General features: G+C 37.0%; 1 protein-coding gene across 2 annotated transcripts; it reads right to left on the bottom strand.

The window, feature by feature from the left end:
• Positions 1-4,024: 4,024 nt before the first annotated feature.
• fmr1 (fragile X messenger ribonucleoprotein 1) lies at positions 4,025-22,335 on the bottom strand. 2 transcript variants are annotated; one of them, XM_055177946.2, is made up of 15 exons: positions 22,041-22,335; positions 21,366-21,418; positions 20,908-21,001; positions 20,741-20,812; positions 19,884-20,032; positions 19,675-19,768; positions 19,477-19,593; positions 16,793-16,963; positions 16,619-16,697; positions 16,399-16,511; positions 11,082-11,168; positions 10,701-10,902; positions 9,456-9,626; positions 8,289-8,344; positions 4,025-6,555 (listed from the first exon to the last, which is right to left on the bottom strand). In XM_055177946.2, exons 1-15 carry the CDS (start codon positions 22,089-22,091, stop codon positions 6,388-6,390), a joined length of 1,677 nt encoding a protein of 558 aa, XP_055033921.1. In that variant the 5' UTR covers positions 22,092-22,335; the 3' UTR covers positions 4,025-6,387. The 2 variants fall into 2 exon arrangements, with proteins under 2 accessions (XP_055033921.1, XP_055033920.1); XM_055177945.2 differs by having other exon boundaries at positions 9,444-9,626; positions 22,041-22,331.
• Between the last annotated feature and the right edge of the window lie 688 nt (positions 22,336-23,023).

Genomic DNA, 23,023 nt, shown 5'->3' with positions numbered 1-23,023 from the left:
GTTGTCATTAATTTCCCATGAATTTATTAATGACCGCACAGGGGAAGAGAGAGACCATCTCAGGTCACTCTCTGTGCTTTCCTGCCATTGTAGAGGAAAAGAAACTGGGTCAGTCTGGTAGATACATTCAGTAGATGATGGCATGGATTCCAGGTTAAGGGCTCCAACAGACTTTGTTTGGGGTCGGAGGTAATTGGCCCTTTACTCCTGTGAAAAGGCAGTGCAGCTGAATTTCTGTCAGCTCTTGTGAAAATCCAATGATGCGGGACCAAAACGCACACATTTTGCTTTCCAGTTACACCGCCAATAGCAGAAGAGGATCAGTGGACAACACAGATCCTTAATTCCTAAAGATGCAGTTAACATTTATACTAAAAAAAATTAAATGGTGTTAATTCAACTTAAAAATATTAGTTTTAAAAAATGTAAAACTTAATATTTTCACATTGAATTAACTACAAATTTTAAGGCAGCATCAACACTTACTTTAAATTAAAACACTTTTTTGTAACAGTCCTTCCAGAAAAACGCTGAGTTTTTTTGTGATTGTTGCGGGTGAAAATCCTTGATTTTGCAGCACGTTTTCTTAAAAAATGCGATGGAATAGGCGGGATACTTATGCGATGGAATTGCGGGAATTCGCGAAAATTGCGGAACTTGCAAAAACTGTGGAAACTTGCAAAAGCTGCAATGATGTTCACATCACATAATCACGTCACTTCATAACGTTCCCATGGCAATAGAGGACACGGCTGCGCTTTTGGGAAGTAAATGCAACATTTTTCGACTTTCTGCTAATATATATGTGACTTTTTGCTACGAAAATGCGGAGATTATGAAATCATGCAAGCCCCGCGTATTTTGTGCACGGAAATATGTAATTAATGCGTCGAAAGTGCGTCATATTTGGAAAAAAATGCAGCCCCGCATAAATATGCGGACTTTGGCTGATTATGCAATATATCGCGCGATCGCACAATCACGTTTTTCTGGAGGGACTGGTATAAGCTGGTTCACATGTTCTGAATGAAAAGGCGTTGTGGAAACGCGTTGGTAGGCTAGTCCTTTTTGTCCCTCTCTGCTATTATAGTTTATCAATGTTAATAAAGAGAAGAAATTCTAGCTAACAAAAGAAAAGTCAGATCACTGGCAGAGGTCATTTGACACCAACGAGGACATATTTATGAGTAAAGACATTGCTTTTTATTAATAAAACACTTAAAACCCTACTTACTGTCCCTTTAACAAGTTGAAATTGTTTAACTTAATATGTTAAGTTATGGTCAACTTTTTTGTGTGAAAACTTTAAATAGTAGTTTGAATGAATTGACTTTCAAGACAAGCATCACCACTAGCATTTCTCATACTTAAAAAAACTTTTAAAGAAAGCTGAAGTTATTTTTTTTAAGCACCATTAAGTTTTTTTCAGAATGTGTAATCTAACTTTCCTTAGTATCCTTTAATTGAAAATGTTTGAAAAAAAATTATTTCACAAAATGCATTTTATGGTACTATTATATTATACTACAGTGCATTACTTTTTATTTGTCAAACTTTTCTAGTCACTGTAAGCCCTAATGTTGTAATCATGACTAAACATTATTTAAAAGTGCCAAAGAATGCATTGAAATAATGTGTTCTAAATTGTTCTTTGATATTTACATAGAAGGTATGTGACTTTATTAAGTGCAAAAAAATCCAAAAATGTTATCCATAATCCAATTATCCATTACATGCCCATTTTCAACCCTAAGAGATGTCCTTGAAATTGTCAATTTTTGCCCTATTTGGAAGGGTCATGAATAATAATGTTGAGCCCTGACGCTAATGCCAGTAGCTCACATTAGTAAACACACCTCAAATGTTTGAGCCTGTATCATACAGATTTCGAGGAACAACTAATTGTTTGGATGTTTAAATGGACGTTTCTGAGTGGTAAGTTTGTATTTTTTTCAGTATGGACCTGCAAAACGTAACTGTAACGTCAAGAATAGAACTTCAGCCTAAATGCTAGCATAGCATTAATTAGCATATAGCGCTAACCCAGTCAAAACTTTGTTTTTAGCATTTTAACAACTTAATTTTAATGTGTAATTTAAAGCTCCCGTTCTTTTTGTGTTTTTGAAGCTTTGATTGTGTTGACAGTGCGCAATAACATGTGTTCATGTTTCACGTGTTAAAAAACATGGTATTTTCACACAATTTACATGTGTATACTGCTGTTTTCACTGTCCTCAAAACGGGCTGTAAAAAATTCCTTTCTTCAGAAATTTTAAACGAGTTCTGATTGTGTAGTTTGTTTAGTGTGTTGTGATTCGACAGCACCTTAGCTTTCCGTTAGTTTATCTGCCGACTGACGTATTCCTGTGGGCGGAGTTTAGTTAAAAAAACAGTTCTATTGACATCATTAAAGGAATAGTCTACTCATTTTCAATATTAAAATATGTTATTACCTTAATTAAGAATTATTGATACATCCCTCTATCATCTGTGTGCGTGCACGTAAGCGCTGGAGCGCGCTGCGACGCTTCGATAGCATTTAGCTTAGCCCCATTCATTTAATGGTACCAATCAGAGATAAAGAAGTGACTTCGACTCGGCGCAGTAACACCCTCCCTCTCCCATTATGAGAGTGAGAAGGGGAGCGGACTCCCAAAAGTGCTATTACGCCACAAAATGTAGCTCCTCTTCCAAATCCGCCCAGAAAAGCGCTACGTTTCACCCCGTACCACCAAACTTGCTCGTATAACTACTCATCTTAAATAGGAAAAACGTTGATGTGTTTGGTCACTTCTAACTTTATCTCTAAATGGTACCATTGAATGAATGGGGCCAAGCCAAATGCCATCGAAGCGCCGCAGCGCGCCCCAGCGCTTACGTGCACGCACACAGATGATAGAGGGATGTATCAACACTTCTTAATTAAGGTAATAACATATTTTAATATTGAAAATGAGTAAACTATTCCTTTAATGCAGGAAGTAGAGGACTGTAGTCCAAACCGCCCGTTCACTGTAGGCTTTAAAAAGCAAATTCTGTTAAAGAAAATATAATCGCCTGGCAGTAAACTTTAAGCTTCATAATTTTACAGGTATTATTTATGCTATTATAGCAACATTACACACTAACTAGGGTTTAAAAATGGGACCAGAAAAAATTAATGTTGGGGCGTACATCTTTACTGTAACGTCAGTTAGTGTTATGTTGAGATTGGCCTGTTTTCCAGCAGTCTTTTGCATGCACAAAGTTTACATAAAAATGAGGAAACAAACACGTTTGAGGCTCACGATAGGTTATTACCATGCACATAGCTCTTATTATTCATTTATGCATAGGTAAATACAGTTTTTTTTATTCTATGGCACCTTTAAATTTAGCTTTTTGGATCCATAATTTAATTTTAGTTAATTTAACTTATTAACTTACAAAATGCATGAACTAAAAAAAATCAAGTGGAATTAACTTAAATGTATCAATGTACATAATGCTCCGAGAAATGCCCATAAGCCCTTATTTTGGAATAAGTTTGGTCAGAGAATATGAGCTGATGTGACACATAACGTGTTAATAAAAAGTGTTTTAAGCTCTTTGTAGTTATATAGTTAATATTATTGATGCTGTTTTGCTATGGTTTTATGTGAAGTCACCGTTCAGCGAACAGTGTTTGCTTTGGTATGCATGCTCAACCCTATTATGAACACTGACTTACTGCCATTCAACACTCATTACTTCATAGTTTTGGACAGCTGAAGAGCTCCACCAAGTGGTGAAATGAGCAACAGCTGCAAATGAAAGGATTATTGCTCATTGATGCTCTTTTCATTAAAAGACTGATGTGTTTTCCCGAGTTTCTTTATATTTTAACAAGCAACAGTAAACATTTAACGTTAAGAGGAATTTGCTGACGTTAATGTACTTCGGAGAACAAATTAAATCTGCCGTCGAGTTTAATGATCGGTAGATTTATCACCACATATGGAATGTAAAATTTCTACTTGCCTTGGAGGAATAAAAACACTTCAGATTGCAGAGGAAGATCAACCTTTATTTATTGAAACTGCTTGCATACAAAATATATTGCACTATAACCAAACAATGTCAACATAAAACCCAGTCTGTTCTGCTATTATGTACAAAGAAATTATTACCCAAAGTGCAGTAACATACAAGGTCAGTCTACCTCGGTTAAGTATCTACAGTATTTCATGTTCGTTGTTTTTTTTTCAGCTCTTATTCAAATCGCGATAGCCTATGACGTGTGTAAGAGATGGTTTTACAATTTGTCATATTTTCATATACATTCCAAAAAAATAAATACCTAGAAAACAGTCTGTCTGGCGACACTTCAAAGATTCTGATCGTTTTTGAACAGACTGCAGTGAATTGCGCCATCTTGCCAGTTTACTGCCTGCCGTAGACGCGCAGGTTGTAAAAATACTGAGCGTAAACCATTTAACACCTAATTTTGACATGAAGGCTAAATTTAAGAGCCACACAAGGAGGTGCCGGAAAAAGTGGTTCGTCAACACCCATAGAGCGGATCCTCTACAAGTCACGAGTTGATGTTAAGTCTTCCAACAGTTTTTACAGGACATGGATTCAGGCAAATCACTTTGAAACTGGTTGATAAGCTTAGCAGGTAGAGCTGGTTATCTGCCAGGTGACTAGCAAGAGTAACATGAGCAGAAAAGAGAGTAAAAGAGGATACAACTGACGCCTTCTTGCTGTACAGTCAAATAAAAGCAGGAAAAACTACCATGGCAAACATCACAGTAGATCTCAAAAGGATGGTGGGTTCGGAACAGCATCGCGTCTTTCCAAAATGTAAACTAAGGTTTAATGCACAAGCACTACTTAGATAAGACAAACGGTATTCATATCAAAGTTAACATTGGATTTCCCGTCTCATCCTCTCGAAGCGAATTCAGCTGCAAAAGTACAGTAGACTCAAAATTAGCGAAGATACCTAAACTTCAGTTTAGTTATGTAGACAGCATACACGTGTTTCACCTGCTGTGGAAGTCTTATCACATTCTAGTTTATTATAGGTTCATAGATTATAAAGTACTTGCAGAGGAACACAAACATGATAAGTGCACATTTAAAGTTCAATCTAAAAAGAACAGCAACAATCTCTGACTGGATGACATAATATACAGTATGCAACCCCACAGTTGAACATTTTCAGCCCATTTTTAGGACAAAGACAAAGTTACAGATATCTGATATAAGTGCTTCACACCTGATGCTGAACAATACAGCAGGAGAGATGGCAGTTTACTGTGGCCGGCATGGAGCGAGAAAGAAATAGCATTTCCACCCTGTTTGTGAGAAACTGTTAGCTAAATCACATCGTGTCATTTATTATGAAGATGGGAGGTAAAACTAATGCTAATCGAAAAAGAAAACTTCTAACAAATGAATAACTGTTCTATATAAAGATATGCTAAATTTGGTGATTGAATACATTGCTGCATTAGAAACGATATTCACCTCTGGGTGGTTGGTTACAATTTTTTGACATCCAAATATTCACCACCTCCTATGCATGAGTACTAGTTTAGTTTGGTTAATACATTTACTACTCACAATTCATCCGTGAGAAAATATAAATCGAGTGATTCGATGGAATCCTGCTTTTCAGACATACAAAACGTTTGTGAAATACATGCAGCACAGAGAGAAAAAACACCTCTTGTTTTCTGCTAAGATTGCAACAAATGTTGTTTCAACAGGTGTTGTCCTTGTTTTCTTCCCTGATTTTAACATCCAAATTATGATACTATCCACTCTAGTTAAAGGCACAGATCAGACAGAGCAACCTTTTTTTTAAACAGATTTTTTTATACTTTTTGCTATTTTTATTTCATTTTTTGCTAATGATGTGGCCAAGACCTCACATCAGAATGGGCTCGAGTTACCATGGACACCAAAGCGTGTAAAAACAATGTATGCCATGAGATGTGGCATAAACTTGGGCCCCGCGAGATTGAGTTCATCCTCTAACATGTTTCTTTTTCGGACATTGCGGAAAACGAAAACTTTAAAAACCAATTGCTGGAAAATATACTTTTTCATTTTTTGAGATGCATCTTTTTTCCACAGTTTCTGTTAGTTTCATAGGTAGTTATTTAGAAAGTCAATTAGAAAACAAGTAGCTTCAGTTCTGATTTAGAGACCGGTCTCTCTAATCGATGAAGACTACGAAATTCAACACACCGTACACCAAGAGACCGTGTCTTATACCACCATTAACAATTACAAAGTGTGCTTTATTGTCATGCCTCTCGACAGCCCTACTGACCTGGTTCTCTTTGGCCTAATGTGTCTCTAATGAAGAAGCATCTGGATTGGTGGAGCTGAGTGAGATTAGGGGGGCATGTTTTTTTACGAAATGCCATTCACGACAGCTTGGCTGTCTGGGCCGTCCTGCTTCTCTTTTTTCATTCCTCGCTCTTTGACGGGCCTTTGTCGGTTTCCTCCACTGTCTCCTGCTTGACTTTGAGATCCTCGGCTGGTGTGGACACTCCTCTCGTTATTGCTGTCAATGCGAATCTGAAGAACAAAAGCACAACTGGATTATTTTACGAGTTTAAATTATTTATTTTGCTTAGTACAAATACTCAAAATATCTCATCTGCACTGGACTTCAGTAACAATAAAGGATTGTCCTACCATTAAAGGATAATTCCGGTATTTAACACTTTGAGTCTAATTTTTGGATTGTTTTGGAAGAACTACAGTGATGGACACTGACATTTTGACAATGGGTCGTGACTTTTTGGTTCGTGGTGTTCATTGATGATTAAACACAAATATATCGACGTAATGTATGATTTCAATCTGTGTTATTTGCTAAAGTGGAACTATTTTCTCAGATACCTCATAACCGCGTATATACTTCCGCTCTATATTTGAGTCTGAAGCGTTAGCACACTCCCGACCACTTGATGGCGACAACCACTTTGTCGTACGAGGACGCTGAACGGAACTCGGTGTCTAGCGTATATAGACAGTCACAATCGAGCTCAACTTCAAACCTAAAGCTGGTCACTGAGCCATCAAATATGGGAAAAATTTCTTCTGAGAGAAACTGAGCGAAAAAACTACAACTAAACAGACCCCTTTTCCGTTTCCGGCGGCAGAGTGATATATCAGCGAGCAATGAGTCTTCCAAGAGAAGTCAAAGGAATTTTACAAAATGCCAAATAAAACACAACAGAAATTGTATTTCGCTACACTACTTGTTTTTAATCATCAACGAACACCACGAACCAGTCGGTGAGTAGCACAGTTTTGAAAATGAACGTTAAGTGTTGTTTTAATTTGTGCATGACCACTGACTTCCATTCCGAAGCAGTCAAGAGACGCTTCTAGACGAGTCAAAAAGTCAAGACACGACCCATTGTCAAAACCTCCGTGTCCAACACTGCAGTTCATCCAAAACAAACCAGAAATGAGACTCAAAGTGTTAAATACCGGAATTATCCTTTAAGCAATTCTAACCTCACACATATCTTAAAACAAAGAGCTTTCGGGAGATGTTTTTGTTCTCAATTGGAGGCTTTTTATTAAGAAAAACGTATACATTAATTAAAGTCAATATGGGTTAACCACCATCAACACACTATATAACACACAGGGTGGCAGATGTACTGACTTAGTACCACAAAACAACAACATTTCTGTGGTATGGGTAGCACAGACAGAAATACATGCAGGGAATTTCTCATTCCTTTACTATTCCTAAAAGTAAGGAATAATTATTTTTAAACTGATTAACTCTATTAAGTATTTCTTGTGTGACATTGCATGGTATAATAATAACTGCTTGAGCTGTATGGTCACATATTTGTGACAGGCGAAGCTATTGCACACAGCACAGAGTCACATATTTGTGATTTGAGAACAAATGGTGATGTCATCATCTGTGGTTAAACAGATGCGCGGCTAGACGAGTTTTGCTCAAACATTCAGATGCTGAAATGCACATTTATAAGCATATTTTCTGTTTATTCATGTCAGAAACTCAAATCAAGTGCATAAGTACTATGATAAAAGTTTTCCTCACTAATGAGAACTTAATCATTAGTAACTGCTAACATCACTCTCCCTTATTGTTGTTTATTTATTCTTAACGCAATTCCAACATCTATATTCATGAAATAACAACTCACACTAAATAATTGGTTATAAAATTCAAAACTCACAGCTGATAAAGTTAAAACAGAATGTTAAACAGAACATACAGTATACATGTGGAATCAGCTGATTCAATGATACATTACCTGCAATGTGTCTCTCGAACTGCGAGAGCGGGACTCATTCCAGTGCATGTCTTCAGCTGCACAAAATATAGAAATAAATTAATATAAAACAATACTTCTATGTGAGACTTTAACCTGTATTCCCATTTAATATAATTATGACATTAGAAGCATAAAAATTATTTTAGCTGGGTTTTCGCAGGCAGGATCACAATTATCGAAAACAATATTAAAGGATTAGTCCATTTTCTTAAAAGAAAAATCCAGACAATCCACTCACCACCATGTCATCCAAAACGCCGATGTCTTTCTTTGTTCAGTCGAGAAGAAATTATGTTCCCCGAGGAAAACACCGCAGGATCCCTCCTATCTGAATGGACTTTAATAGAACTCAACATTTAATACTTAACTCAACACATAACAGTTTTTTTCAACGGAGTTTCAAAGGACTATAAACAATCCCAAACGAGACATAAGTGTCTTATCTAGCAAAACAACCGTCACCTCTGACAATAAAAACGACAAATATACACCTTTAAAGCACAACTTCTCGTCTAGATCCGGTCGTGATGTGCTAGCGCGACCCGACACAATACGTCGTCACGTCAAGAGGTCACAGAGGACGAACGCGAAACTCCGCCCCAGTGTTTACAAGTGTTGAGGAAGAGGACCGTTCCGACGTTGTTGTATGTCAACTGATACTAATTAATGTCTTTGTGTCAGTTTATTGTTTACAATGGTCCGCAAATGTGCGTTTTATATATGTAACACGTGACCTCCCTACGTCACTACGCATTTACGTTAGGTCGCGCTGGACCGGACCAAGACGAAAAGTTGTGGTTTAAAAGTACACTTTTCATTTTCCTTGTAAAAAATGACAATCGTTTCGCTAGACAAGATCCTTATGCCTCGTTTGGGATTGTTTAGAGTCCTTTGAAACTCCGTTGAAAAAAAATGTTTAGTGTTGAGTTAAGTATTAAATGTTGGGTTCTATTAAAGTCCATCAAAACTAGAAAAATCCTGCAATGCTTTCCCCAAAAAACACAACCTCCTCTCGACATCAACACTTTGGATGACATGGTGGCGAGCAAACCACCTGGATCTGTCCCCCAAGAAAATGGACTAATCCTTTAAGGTTTTGAGAGAAGTAATAGCTTCATAGATTGCATTACTGACTTTTGTATCCACCTCTTCCTCTCCCCCCACGACCCCGGGGTCCTCCGCCCCTTTTACGTCCATCTGGGGCCCTTTTGGGATAACCCATGGACTCCTCATCTGTAGGGGCCAAGGACCAGTCGCTAAGTTCTTCTCTGTGGTCAGACTCGGTCTCTGATGCATTAGAGGCTTCAGAGTTGGTGCCTGGGACAAATACAAAAGGTAGATATGATTACATATATATATATATAATAAATGTGTCATAAAATGTGATCTGATCTTGATCGAAGTCAAGGGTACTGACTAATGCATCTAAAAATAATACACAAAAAATATTGAACACACTCATTCAACATTTAAAATGGCAGTGGAAAAGTAAGTGAACCCTTAGAATAAATAAACCTAATTTGACCCCCTTGGCAGCAATAACCTCAACCCGGCACTTCCTGTAGCTGTGAATCAGACTTGCACATCGTTGAGGAGGAATTTTCCAAATAGTTTGATCTTAGTTTCATCATTCCACAAAACATTTTGCCAATACTGCTGTGGAGTGTCAATGCGCTCTTTTGCAAACTTCAGGCATGCAGCAATGCTCTTTTTAGTAAGCAGTGACTTCCTTTGTAGTGTCCTGCCGTGGACACCCTGCTTGTTCAGTGTTTTACGTATTGTAGACTCATGAACAGAGATCTTCCAGGGATGCCTTCAAATCTTTGGCTGCCATTTTGGGGTTGTTTCTTTACCTCTATAACTTTGTAACCCTTTCCAGGTCTATGTCAAGCATCAATTCTTGATTGTTGCTCCTCTGAAAGCTCCTTTTGGCGAGGCATGGCTCGCATAAGCTTGTTCTTCTTGAGCAGGGCAAACTTCAATAGTTTGAGGGGTTTCTATCAGTTAAAGTAGCTGTAGTGCACACCTCCAAACATATTATCTTACAAAGAAAGACTCATGGTGTGCTAAAACCTGACTCCAATTAGCTTTTCTGAGGTCATTAACTCAAAGGTTTACATACTTTTCCACAAGCACTATGAGGTTTATTGGTTGTTCTCAATAAAGACATGAATGATCAGATTTTTTGTGTAATTATTTTTAGACATTTTGTTTGTCAATACCCTTGACTTAGATGGAGATCAGATCACATTTTATGAAAAATTTATTCAGAAAACCTTCATTTATTAAACAATTAACCTATTGTACAACAGCTGTGTAGTGAAAAAAGTAACTCTGAAAGTATGTAGTAAGTATTATGAGAGTATGATGCTCTTTTTGGATCTGTCATACCTGAGGCCAGTGTTGGGCCCCGCCTCCCTCTCCCTCCACGACCGAAGGGCTTCACGCTACCACCTCGCGAGGGTCCCATTCCATTATCAGCCACGAAGGGTTTTTCTTTCTCAGGTCTGCCTGTAGGAGCCCTGGGGCCTCCACCAATCTGTCTGAGCTGCTCATCAATCTGCAGTCTCTCCATTCGGAGCTGATCTACCTCCTGAACAAACCCATCAAACAAATATTCATGTGAAACCAACACAAATAAATTCATCTTGGGCATATGAGATGATATGAGCTATGTCCAAAAGCAACATTTAACTGTAAAATTCTTAATATGCGCAGATGTACGCTGTGAGGACAATCTGTAAACCAGAAAGGGTAAAGACTAATTCTTACTTTCAGATAATTCAGATGATAGTCCAGCAGAATATGAGCATTTGAGATGCTTTCTTTCGTACCCACAAACACAAATGGCACCATTCCCTGTAGTTGCAAAAGTAGAAAAAAAATTAATTGCATAAAGTATAAATAATGCTTTACAAAGGTGACACAAATAGGGAGTAGGGCCAATTCAAAATAATTAAAACATGCAGAATATATAACTTCAAGTAGAGACTAGGGCTGCACGATTCGGAGAAAAAATCTAATTGCGATTTTTCTGATCAAAATTGCGATTCGCGATTTAAAGTGCGATTCATTAGTATATAATAAAAGAGGTACATCCAGGTTTGTTGTGATGGTTTTAATAGCACCAAAGAAAGATGCTGTGCTACTGTTTATTTAAAACCTCTTAAACATTGTACCAAGTTGTCTGCAGGACTTTGCTATTCTGCAGACAAACTTTTTTTTTAATCTAAGAACATTAAAAAAAATACAATTTACATTTTTTTTTTTTGAAAGTTTTATTTAAAATAACATATAGGCCAATGTATTTTGGCTGTCACTACAACAATGCATCTGACAAGCAAATGTTTAGTTTTTCTTTTAATCATAAGACTATACTCATCTTGTTTTATTTTTCAGGCATCTGTAATAAATGTAAATATATTAGTTATTAGAATCTATGATTTAACATAAGCAAAAAATACAAATAAAAGACTGCACAGTCCTCACTGTAGGATTTTAAATGTGGAGCTGCAGAAGCTTGTTCAGTTAAGAGGAGTGATTTTAATTTTTGGTGTGTAATAAACATTTCTGACACAGAAAGCACCAGGTTACTGTTACTTTAAGACACAAGACAGCTAAACTGCTCTGCTTCAATATAGCCTACTGATAAACATCCAGCTGTTTATGTTCACTTAGACAAGAAAGAAAACTTAAGTTTAGTGATCACGCGTGTGCTGACTGCTCTCTGTGTGCGCGCTTCATGAACCCTCATGCCTGTAAATATTCAAAGCGGTGCAGATGTGCGCGTGCAAGAAAGTATAATGTACCTGTTTCGTCTGCTGTGTTCCGGGCTTTAATGAAACCTGCTTATAGTCTGATGAGGCGCTTGTCATTGTTTGCGATGCATGACGAGGAACGGACGTATATACACCTTTCTTTAAGTCCAACATTACACCAAAGGGAAATGTTTTCGCGCATTTCTTTCCTTTCATTTGCCGGTTAATGAGTTATAATGCGTTTTTAAAATGACTGAATCCAAAATCTGCCAACTTCATGACATTCCGCGTTGTGCAGTTAATTCCATTTGTATGCATTTCGCGATTCTGTCCGTGTTTTCCGCATTGCGGAAATCATATGGCCGTACACTTTGTTGAGGAGTTGAACTGCTGCTCGCGCTCATGTTTTCCAAATGGTGTGATGACGTGTAGTCAGCACCTCAGTGTTCATGCACTCTATTGGTCTAAACTGCATCAAACAAAATGCGCATGAAGCGAACTGTCAAAAACTGCGTACTAGATGATTGTTATATTTAATAGTTTTGAATCGATATAATCGCATTTCTTGCGATTCGAAAATCGCATCCATTCACATCGCGATTTCGGTTTAAAAACGATTAATCGTGCAGCCCTAGTAGAGACTACCTTCTCAAAAAGGGAGTGAACCCAACTTCTGGGTTAAATTCACACAGAAAATGTTTAAATTTGACCCAACGACGAATTGAAAGCATTTTTAGAGTGTACCAAGTAAGTAATACTGCACACCCAAGGAGGTAATGCATCGCAAAGTAATGTGACGTGGAGTGCCATTACACCGTGGGTGTGCATTATTTTTGAATAATGAATAATTCAATGGCCCACTGTCAATTATTCCTTACTTGGTACTTCTAAAAAACGCTTTGTTGTTTGAATTATTTGCGTGGGTGTGGAAATAATTCACAGGACCAAGTCAATTATTCCTCTTATACCAGAGTTACCACAAACATTGCTCTGGTGCTTATTTTAAGACATTTGACAAGTCAGGTGTGTGTTTTACAGGAAAAAATATTAACACCCGTGGAACATTTTTCAAACAATCAGAATAAAGCATTTAACAGCCCTGTAGTATAACTATGTTTAATCAGCATGAACGTAGCTAAACTGTAATAAAAAATTGCTATTTAATGTTTGTTTGTTTTTAATGTGCCACTGCTGGGTTAGGCTACTGCTCGTTTAATGCCCTTAATGTAGACTTAATGTAAAAAAAAAACATTACAATTAATTTGTATGTATTTCGGCAATTCAGATTGCAGACAAATTTAAGTATTTAGTGTTTTAAGGCGGAGTCCACAATGTTTGAAAAACGCTTTGGAAAAGGAGACGGGCCGACTACCAAAACACACTTATAGCCAATCAGCAGTAAGGAGTGTGTCTACTAACCGACATCCTTGCCTGGTTGCGTATGTGTGGGGCGGGTCTATCAACAGAAGGTCCAGATTCTATTGGGGTAGGGGTGTGTTTGTTTAGGTGATTTCAAATATCAACATTGGCTTTCAAACATCGTGGACTCCACCTTTAAACGCCGGGGTGTCTGTTTTTGTCCACCGGCTCATCTGTTATTTAGACGTGCTGCTCTGCCGCATCAGCGCAACATGACAGATTTGTAAGCTTCCTGTTCAATAGCCGACTTTATTTTGTTAATAACGAGGTGGAAAACGAAATGAAACAAACATTTTTTTACATGCGGTGGAAAATTAACTGGATTACTGCAAAAACTGAGCTATTGCAACTGTACAGTAGCAATAGCTCAGTTTTTACAAAGTGTTACTAAATTAAACTCGTAATTTTGCACAAGCTCAGCAATAAGTTATCAAGCCAGCTTATGTTATTTGTAAAATTATGTTAAATTCAGATATTCTTGTTAGATCAGTCTGTTGTTCTTACCGGATAACCACAGAGTAAAGTTTTGTCAGCAGCTGGCATTATTGTAGTCAGAAAAACCGGCTTTCACTGGAGCAGGTAGGCTAAATATGGTTGTATTTCTTCACAAAAACATGTCAAACTAAATAAAGATATTCATATGCCAACTGTGCAGTCTGTTATGTAGCCTATGTTTTATCTTTCGCTCCAGGCTCTCACTTGGTGTCTTGAGTCTGTTTACATGATGATAGCTTTATGTAAAGTGAAAGTTCTCAAACTTTAAACTTTGCTTGGGGTATAATATTTGGTATAATACAATTTCTGTAAGACCAAACAGTACTGAAAAACGACCGACTTGAAACCAAGGATTTGACTCGGACTTCCTTCTGTGCAGGGTTTTTACGTCATTTTTCTGTACTAGACTATATTTTTAAGAATTTTAAAAAGATCTTTATTTTTACAATGTTTTTAACTTAAAAATACATGTATAAATACAGAATATACAAGCTTAGCTTGTTGTGGCTATTTCCTAATTTTACACCTTCTGTGAAATTGTGACAAAATGAAAAATACATAAAACTTTAAAAACTTATTTTTTAATTAATGTAATTTAAATAAACGATTTTTTTGTTTTTATGAGCTTAAATATTCAAGTACTATATTACTGAAAAATGCCCACCCCTAGATTTTTTACAAGACAACATTATAAATCAAGATTAAATAAACAATCTAGTAATCTAGTCTCATAATCTAGTAAGGACCCTGCTGAAAAACCAGCATATACCAGCATCAAAACATAACATATGTTGGTCTTGCTGGTATGCTGGTTTTTCCAGCAGGGGAACATAAAAGCATCGATGATTTTACTCATTGGTTGAAATTTTTGACGTGACCTTACTCAGTTAATATTATATATATCAAGATTATATTTTCACTGACAGATCTAATCACATGTCAATAATGGTTTCATTTCTTCATTAAATATTAAATGAGTTTGTATTGGTTTTACTGTTGTTGGGTTTTCATTACTATTATAAATTATGAACCACAAACTAAACATTTGTTTTCAAGTAAGGAAATCCAGATATTTTGTTTGTTTTTCTAACAACACGTCACTGCCATATAATGTAATCTGTCTTATTTGTTAATGAATAATATTAAAACTCATCAAGGTCTAAAGTTTATGAGTTTATTGATCTGTGGCAAAATGGCTGCACAAAAACTCAATATGTTCTGCTTTTTTACATTTTCACATTTAACAACCTTTTATTATTTAAAAACTGGACTACTTATTAAAACTATCTATTCAAGGCTTAATATATACAAATTGAAGTTTATATTTGTAAAACTCAATGGTGCGGTTTCCCGGACAGGAATTAGACTAGTCCTAGACTAAAATAAATGTAAGAGCTGTCCAAACTGAAAACAACATGCACTGACATATCTTAAAATGCATCAGTGCCCTTTGTTTTGCTTCAGAATGCACACAAGTAATGTTTTTAGTAAGGCAAATTTGTTAAATATAGTTATATTTCCCAATTAAACTGAAACCTAGTCCTGGCTTAAGCTAATCCCTGTCTGGGAAACCGCCCCAATGTGTGTCTTTTGCACTTTTTAAGATACACTTCTCTACATGACATCTAGCTATTATTATTAAGTGAAAAATCTAATTAAATATAAAATTCATTGTTTTTTATCAGATTAATCAATGAAATAATTGTTGATTATGAAAAACTCGCAGCCTTACAGATGAAATATATTGTTGATATTTTAAAATAAATAATGTTGTCTTTAAGTCATACTTTAAAAATATGAATAATTTACCCACCCTCATGCCATCCCAAAGGTACATCACTTCATTTGTTCAGTCAAACACAAACTTTAAAATGCTGTTGTGCTTTCCTCCTATAATGATTCTTAAAATGGCAAACATCCAAAAAGCACATACATCCATCATTAAAGTAACCCAAATTATATATATGCATATTTTATGGATTTTAAAATTGTTTGTTTGGGATCAGCTGAAAGAAAGAAAGTCATACAGGTCTGGGATGGCATTAGGTTAAATAATTTATGAGAATTTATTGTTTGGGCAAACTATTCCATTATAGGAAATAGCTTTGATAATGCCATTTTCAAGCTTCAATGAAGTTGGGTAGTTTTATCTGCAGCTTATAATACAGCTTACAGTAGCCTTACTGACAACAGGACACCTAAACTGAGACAATACACATTTTAAATATACAGAGTTTAGTTATGCTTCCTAACTGATCTGTATGATCTTAATATACTACAGAATTAATACTGTACTGCAGTTGTAAACTGATTAATAGACTTCACATTCCACACAATTACAATGAATTCATGCATTTTCCCAGTGTTATCACATGAATACTGCAGGCGAGCTCAGCTACAAACACACAAACACTGACCTCCTCTACTGGAGAAGGCTTTTTGTCATTTTCTGGTTCCACTCGAACACGAACAACTCCCGATTTATCCACAACCTCTTGAATCAGCTTCCCACTCTTGCCAATGACTTTGCCTGAAGGCCGGGAACACAATAATAGACTGATTCATATCAAACACCACAGAGCAAGAAAACAGGTGTAGCCCGTGAAAGAGAACATGGTTTAAATTTTTTGTCCTTACCGACTAAATTTTTGGGAACTTTGATAATATCTTCGGAAAATTCAAGGTAGCTTCTAGCCTTCCGCACAGCCTCCTGGTCCTGGAATTTACAGAAATCAATTACAAAAGAACGCAGAGTTTAAAGATGAAATCACTTTTAACAGAAATGACAGAAAAAGAAATGAATTCCGTTACCTCTCCGTAGATGTGAAACGTGCACGTTTCTTCATCTAGATCAATGGTGGTGACCCCTGGAATCTTCCTGGCTTGTTGGATATTCGCCCCATGGGTGCCTATGGCCAGTCCCATGAGATCATCACGAACCACAAACTGCTCATGAAACCTCGAGGCCAGTTGTCGAGAGCTCTGGACACAAAAAAGATGGTGAATGCAAGCATTTTCATTTAGTTTGTTTACTTTTAATATTTAAATTCAGTGTCCAGAAGCCTCAGGATAATTCATGTCCACACAGATATTACGGTAGGTTTCATTGAAGGGCTATAAAGTACTAAAACACTTTTTAAAATGCTAATAGATCAGAACACATTCCACTTTATGGAAGACAATAACAAGCATTATTTATAACATTAAGGGACAAGTGGATAAAAAGATATAAAGAAATTATACCATATAAATACTGTAAATGTTTAATTATATGCAACAACTAAATTTAAATTTTTGGCTTAATGCAGATATTGGCGAGACAGAGTGATGCTTTATTTTCCAAAAAGAATGTGAAACATGTAAGTTGGTTATATAATTATCAGTTTTTAAATGTTTTTATTCAGTTATAAAAACTTAATGTACCATATCGCATATTGTATTAATAAGCTATTTAATGCAAATTTTTCTTTAATTCTGTGCAGACCTTTTTTTTTATTAGTAGGACAATCAGTTTTTTAGTTTAACTTTTAATCTTTTTAAAGAGGTCAAACAAATCTTTGGAGTCGCCAGAGTACATATGTGAAGTTTTAGCTCAAAATACCATATAGATAATTTATTATAGCATGTTAAAATTGCCACCTTTTAGGTGTGCCCTTTTAAATGCAAATGAGTTGCTCTCTGCACTAAATGGCAGTGCCATAATTGGATAGTGCAGATTAGGGGCGGTATTATCCCCTTCTGACATCACAAGGGTAGCCAAATTTCAAATTACCCATTTTCACATGGTTTACCCAAAACTAAGTTACTGGGTTGTTCTTTATTCACATTTCCTAGGTTGATATCAGCACTGAGGACCCAATTATAGCACTTAAACGTGCAAAAAGTCGGATATGTCCCCTTAAAAAAAACATAGTCGACAATAATTAAATCGATAAAACTTAATGGTCGAATAAGCCAGTGGTTTTCAAACTGGGGGCCCGCGAGATGGTGCCAGGGGGGCCCCAGTTTTATGACATTTTATGAAATACATTAATTTATCATGAATTTATTATTAAACCTAAAAAATAGGCTACTAACCAAAAGCACTACTTTTTTGTATAATTTAATATAATTTTTTTTTTAGAATGTTTTTTGTCACAAATTTTCTTTGGTGGGCCGCGAAGGAATGCACCGTACACAATGGGGGCCGCACGCTGAAAAAGTTTGGCAACCACTGGAATAAGCAACGTCATGCACGTGTGCTGCGCCTGTGCAAAACACATAAAACAGGATAAAAAAAATTAAGTGATCACGTAACAAGTTAAACTAGCCATGATCACAACGATGCTCAATGCCAAGCACACACCTGGGCTTTATAACGTCATGCGAGACGAGGCTGGCTGCCAAGCAATGAAAGGCATCCGCAGTGGATCTGATAGGGTCCGATACATAAAATGCAAATATGGTTAGCTTACTGAAAGCAAAGACCCTCTCTAGGGAAGCCTGCAAGCTTAGCATAGCAACTCTGCTATACAGAGGGAAGGAGACCAGGAGCCGTTTTTAATGAACAGGTTAAAATGTAATCTTAAAATCTGACCAAAAAAAAACTGTTAAATGTCAACTGTAACTGACTGTCGTTACACTCTGAACGCCCGCAACAGATTTTCGTGTTTCTAATGGTAGAATACCGAAAATTGTCATCTCCATAATATATATTCTTTGCTGAGTCCAAGCTTCTTGGATATAAGTACAACAAACTGCGTTTCAATGACTCTGAAAGCGAGGTGAACAACTAGAAAAATAAGACTTGATGATAATGAAACCTTTATTCTGACATATTTCATGGACACATGGACTTACATGCGACTGTGATGTGAGGCGGAGTTACACAATGTGTCTATTAGTCATTAAATTTTATTAAAATAAGTTTAAATTGATGATTTTATCAAAACACAAACTACATTGAATCATTTTACAATCCCACTAGCATGTTATTTAGACCAAAAAAAAAAAATTTAATTCGTGTGAGGAAGCTGGCATTTTTAAGCACATTTTCATTGGCTATATGCCACTACAGTAAAGGCTTTTTGCACTATTACAGGTAACGATTATTCAATGGAATATAAAAATAGCATAAAATGAGATCCCAAACTGAAACCTATTTTGAAAACCTAAGACAATATCCATACGATGCCTATGCATTTGTAAATATAGTTCTGCATATCAACAAAGTATCAGATTTTGCCTAGATAAGGCTATGGGCTATCACAGCTGTCCATATGTATGCAAGTCAATACCCCTTTGCACCTGTTAAATATAGACTGCATCTAAAAACAAACCTTGTATTTATGTCCAGAAATGTGCTGTCTGACAATCCAACAGTAAGATATAGACCACTGAAGCTATACAACTTCAATCAAGATTACTAGTTAAAATAATCACAGCCTTGCCTGCATTGAGGAGTATTACGGGCTTTGCCGACTAGCTGTAAATTGAACGAGTTGGCCATGCCTTACCTCCAGCTGTCTGGTCGCTTCCTCATTTCTCTGCATCAACGTCAGCTTTGTGCGCAAACTCCTGAAGTGCATGTCGCTTAACATCGCGATTCGCTTCGCTGTGACCTCATTAACTGACTGGAAAAAAACTATCAAATTAATAAAACGGACACGTTTTTACAGTGTTCTTTCTGAGTGATCACAAACATTGCAACTTACCAAAATAACCAGCTGCTTTTCGTCCGAGTCGTATGTGACGTTAAACGCCCCGATCGCTTTTTTAAAGTCTTTGTGAGCAGAGTCTTTCGCACACCTATCAAACACACACACACAATGATCCTGCTACTGTACATACGTTAAAAAAAACATTGCAAAGATGCATTCTTGGTGTAAAACAAAGCATAAACGATCATTTAATTAAAACTTACATTTGTCTTAGGTCTTCTGGAACATCTAGTCGGGTTTTGAGAAAGGTGTTCTTTGAAGTTAGTTTGTTGGGGTTCACTGGCCGTAGTCTCTCTAATGTGACTATTTCATTTAGTGTGGCATCACAGGCCGCATATTCTATGACGTAAAACTAGGAAATAAGAGGAAATAAATGAAATATTGTTCAAATGTTAAGCATTTAACATTTATGGGGCAGTTTCCCAGACATGGTATACATTAATCAAAGACTAGGCCTTTTTATTTTATGACATTTAAGTAGTTTTTACAAACATACACTTTTGATGTGCACTTTGAGATAAAACAATGGCCCTTGATATACATTAAAATAAGTCAGTGTAAGATGTTTTTAAATCGAGCCACCTCAAACATGCATTTTAGTCTGGGACAAGTATCTATGGTTTCAGCAGTAACAACATAAACAAGCGGCTGTTGCGTCCCGCACGTAACTTCCGGTAAACTCCGCTAAGAATAAATAACAACAAAGTTCTTTAAACGTAGTTAATTTATATAACAAGCAAAAAACAACAAATAGATTACCTAGGAAACCAAAACATTTGTTATTTTCGACGAGGCATTTGTTTAAGAGATCAGTTTAGTTTAGCAACTGACCATTAAAAAACGAAACCGGAAGTAAGGTTCGGATACAGACGTGTATCACGTGCGTCCGATGAAACCGTCTAAGCCCTGTCTAGGAAACCGCCCTTATTTGTGTACAAATATAATAATCCAAAAATGGGTTACATATTTCTACATAAACAACTTTGACTAATAATCTTCTGCATATGATGTGTATCTCAATTGTTAGTCACTAAAAGTGCTTGCTTGTCAAACTGCTCACCTCCCCTTTTACCATCCGAACTTTGGCTAGCCACCATCCACAGGGCTCCTTATCATTGGCCCTAGAGTACACCTGTGGGACAGACATACAATGTTGCAAATACCACAAAAACTTTCATGTACAAGTGCGATATTATTTTTTCAATTATGGATGGTGATGGCACCAACCTCAACTTCATCGCTCTCATTTATCTCTTTCTGAAAGCCAGTTGGAGGTGGAAACCGAACTTCCTGGAAGGGAATCTGCCGTTCTGGTTGCCAACTGCAAATGCAGAATTCATAAAATCATTTGAGTTTTTTGCATAACCTTAAGCCATAATTTTAAACAAGTAAAAGCACAGCATACTGTACGGTTGTAAATCCCCAACATTGTTCTTAAAGGGATAGTTCACCCAAAAATGAAAATTTTGTCCTATTTTACTTACTCTCATGTTGTTCCAAACCTGTATAAATTTCTTTGTTCATTCTTCCTGTTCATCAGAACAAAGACATTAATACAGGTTTGTAACAACATGAGAGTAAGTACATGACAGAATTGTATTATTAGGGTGAACTTTACCTTTCAAATGGCAAACCATTACATCTTTAATGTATGTGTGTGTGTGTGTAATAAAGTTGAAACTTACTTGTTCTCAAAAGCCACGGTCACTGTACTTTCATGAACATCTTTAATAAAAGCCTGCAACAGGAAAAAAGAAATCAGTAAATACTAGATGGCACTGTTTTAAATTCCAGTGAGTTGCCTACGAAGACCCTGGTGGTGCCCATCATATCCAAAAATGCTGTCATTTATGCTTAAAAACAGGTGCATTTTATTAACCATACAATTTAGGACAAATTTAAGTGCCAATGGCCTCAGAGAAATGACATAACATTTCATTTGCATGTAGTTTAGGGTTCAGCATTGATGCCTTCAGACAATCCTCACGACATGCAAAAGTGACGTTGTACTATGATTATACATCACATTATTAATTATCGCCTTTAATTGGACTGATTGACACTGGACACACAGATCCAGCAGATCCGAGCCCTTGCGTCAGAATAAACTGGATTTACGAAACAGAAACTGGTATGCATTTATAAAATCACCATAGCAGAATATGTCGCCCCATCCTAAACGCTTATTAACGGCTGACCAAGCAAACACACGTCGCGAGGCCTGGCGTTGTAAAGCAAACGGGCCTACCGCAGAATCACACGCGAACAACTGCACGGTATTCGAATATTCACCGATATTCGAACCCGGCCTGACAGTTAAGCGCACACAAAAAACGCACAACGCGATAAAAGAACCGCACCTTGTAAAAAGCTCCGCTCGCTCCCCGCACCTCCACCGCGAGCTCGTCCATGACGCCAGCAATGTAATACAAACGGATCACAGCTGCAGTGCACGCGCGCTTTCTTTAACACACCGCGGCGGTATTCCGCGACCGATTAGCAGCGCGTGAACCGACGATCGTACTCGTTTTCAGTGAAACGAAAACGAAACATTGATATGCAGACGGTCCGCAGCAGCTGCCGTTGAGCGCCTTGATGTAAACACACAAGAGCCTCCCTATTTCCCCCCGTCACGTGACACGGGCCTGGTTGCCTTTGCTCGTGAACACGCCCCCGTCACGTGACACCCATCAGCTTCGGTTCTGCTTGGTTACCGCACAGACTCCAAATGTTTTAGGCCTTTATCCCATTTCGATCACTTAAACTATGCCTTTAAAGTATGTACCGTTTTTGTTATCAGGGCACTAAAAGAGATGGGACATACTAAATCTAATTCCGGCCACTATTTAGTGCTGATAGTTTGCGAGCTGTGTTCGACGCTGCGCAGACCGATCGGCGTATGATATCAAACTACCGCGAGAGCTGTGCTTCCGAATAACTCTCGCGGTACGTGATGTCATACGCTTATCGGTCTGCGCCTCATCGCATGTAGTTGAATACCAATGATGTTTTATTATTTTTACATAGTTGTATTGATTAGACTTGCCAATTTAGAAGCATATGGAAGAAAGGGAGACTCTCAGTTGCCCTAGTTAAATAAAAGACCCTCGTCATCTGTTTGTACCGGTTATGTAGATGTAAATTTTAGATGTAAATTTAGGGAAATGTATAGATGTGAAACGAAAGTAAACATTGTAACCAAAAACAGACTGTGTAGGTCTGCTATAGATGCTTGTACTAAAATTAGTTTAAAAGAAATCACATTGATTATCATGGGTTGCTGACATTCAGTCTGTGTCAATGTTAAATACATATTTATATTAAAGTGTCACACATTACACAC

This window comes from Misgurnus anguillicaudatus, chromosome 16 (genome assembly GCF_027580225.2).
Source record: "Misgurnus anguillicaudatus chromosome 16, ASM2758022v2, whole genome shotgun sequence".
Taxonomy (NCBI): domain Eukaryota; kingdom Metazoa; phylum Chordata; class Actinopteri; order Cypriniformes; family Cobitidae; genus Misgurnus; species Misgurnus anguillicaudatus.
The sequence above is the reverse complement of the archived record's forward strand: the minus strand, read 5'-3'. Positions and strand labels throughout refer to the sequence as shown.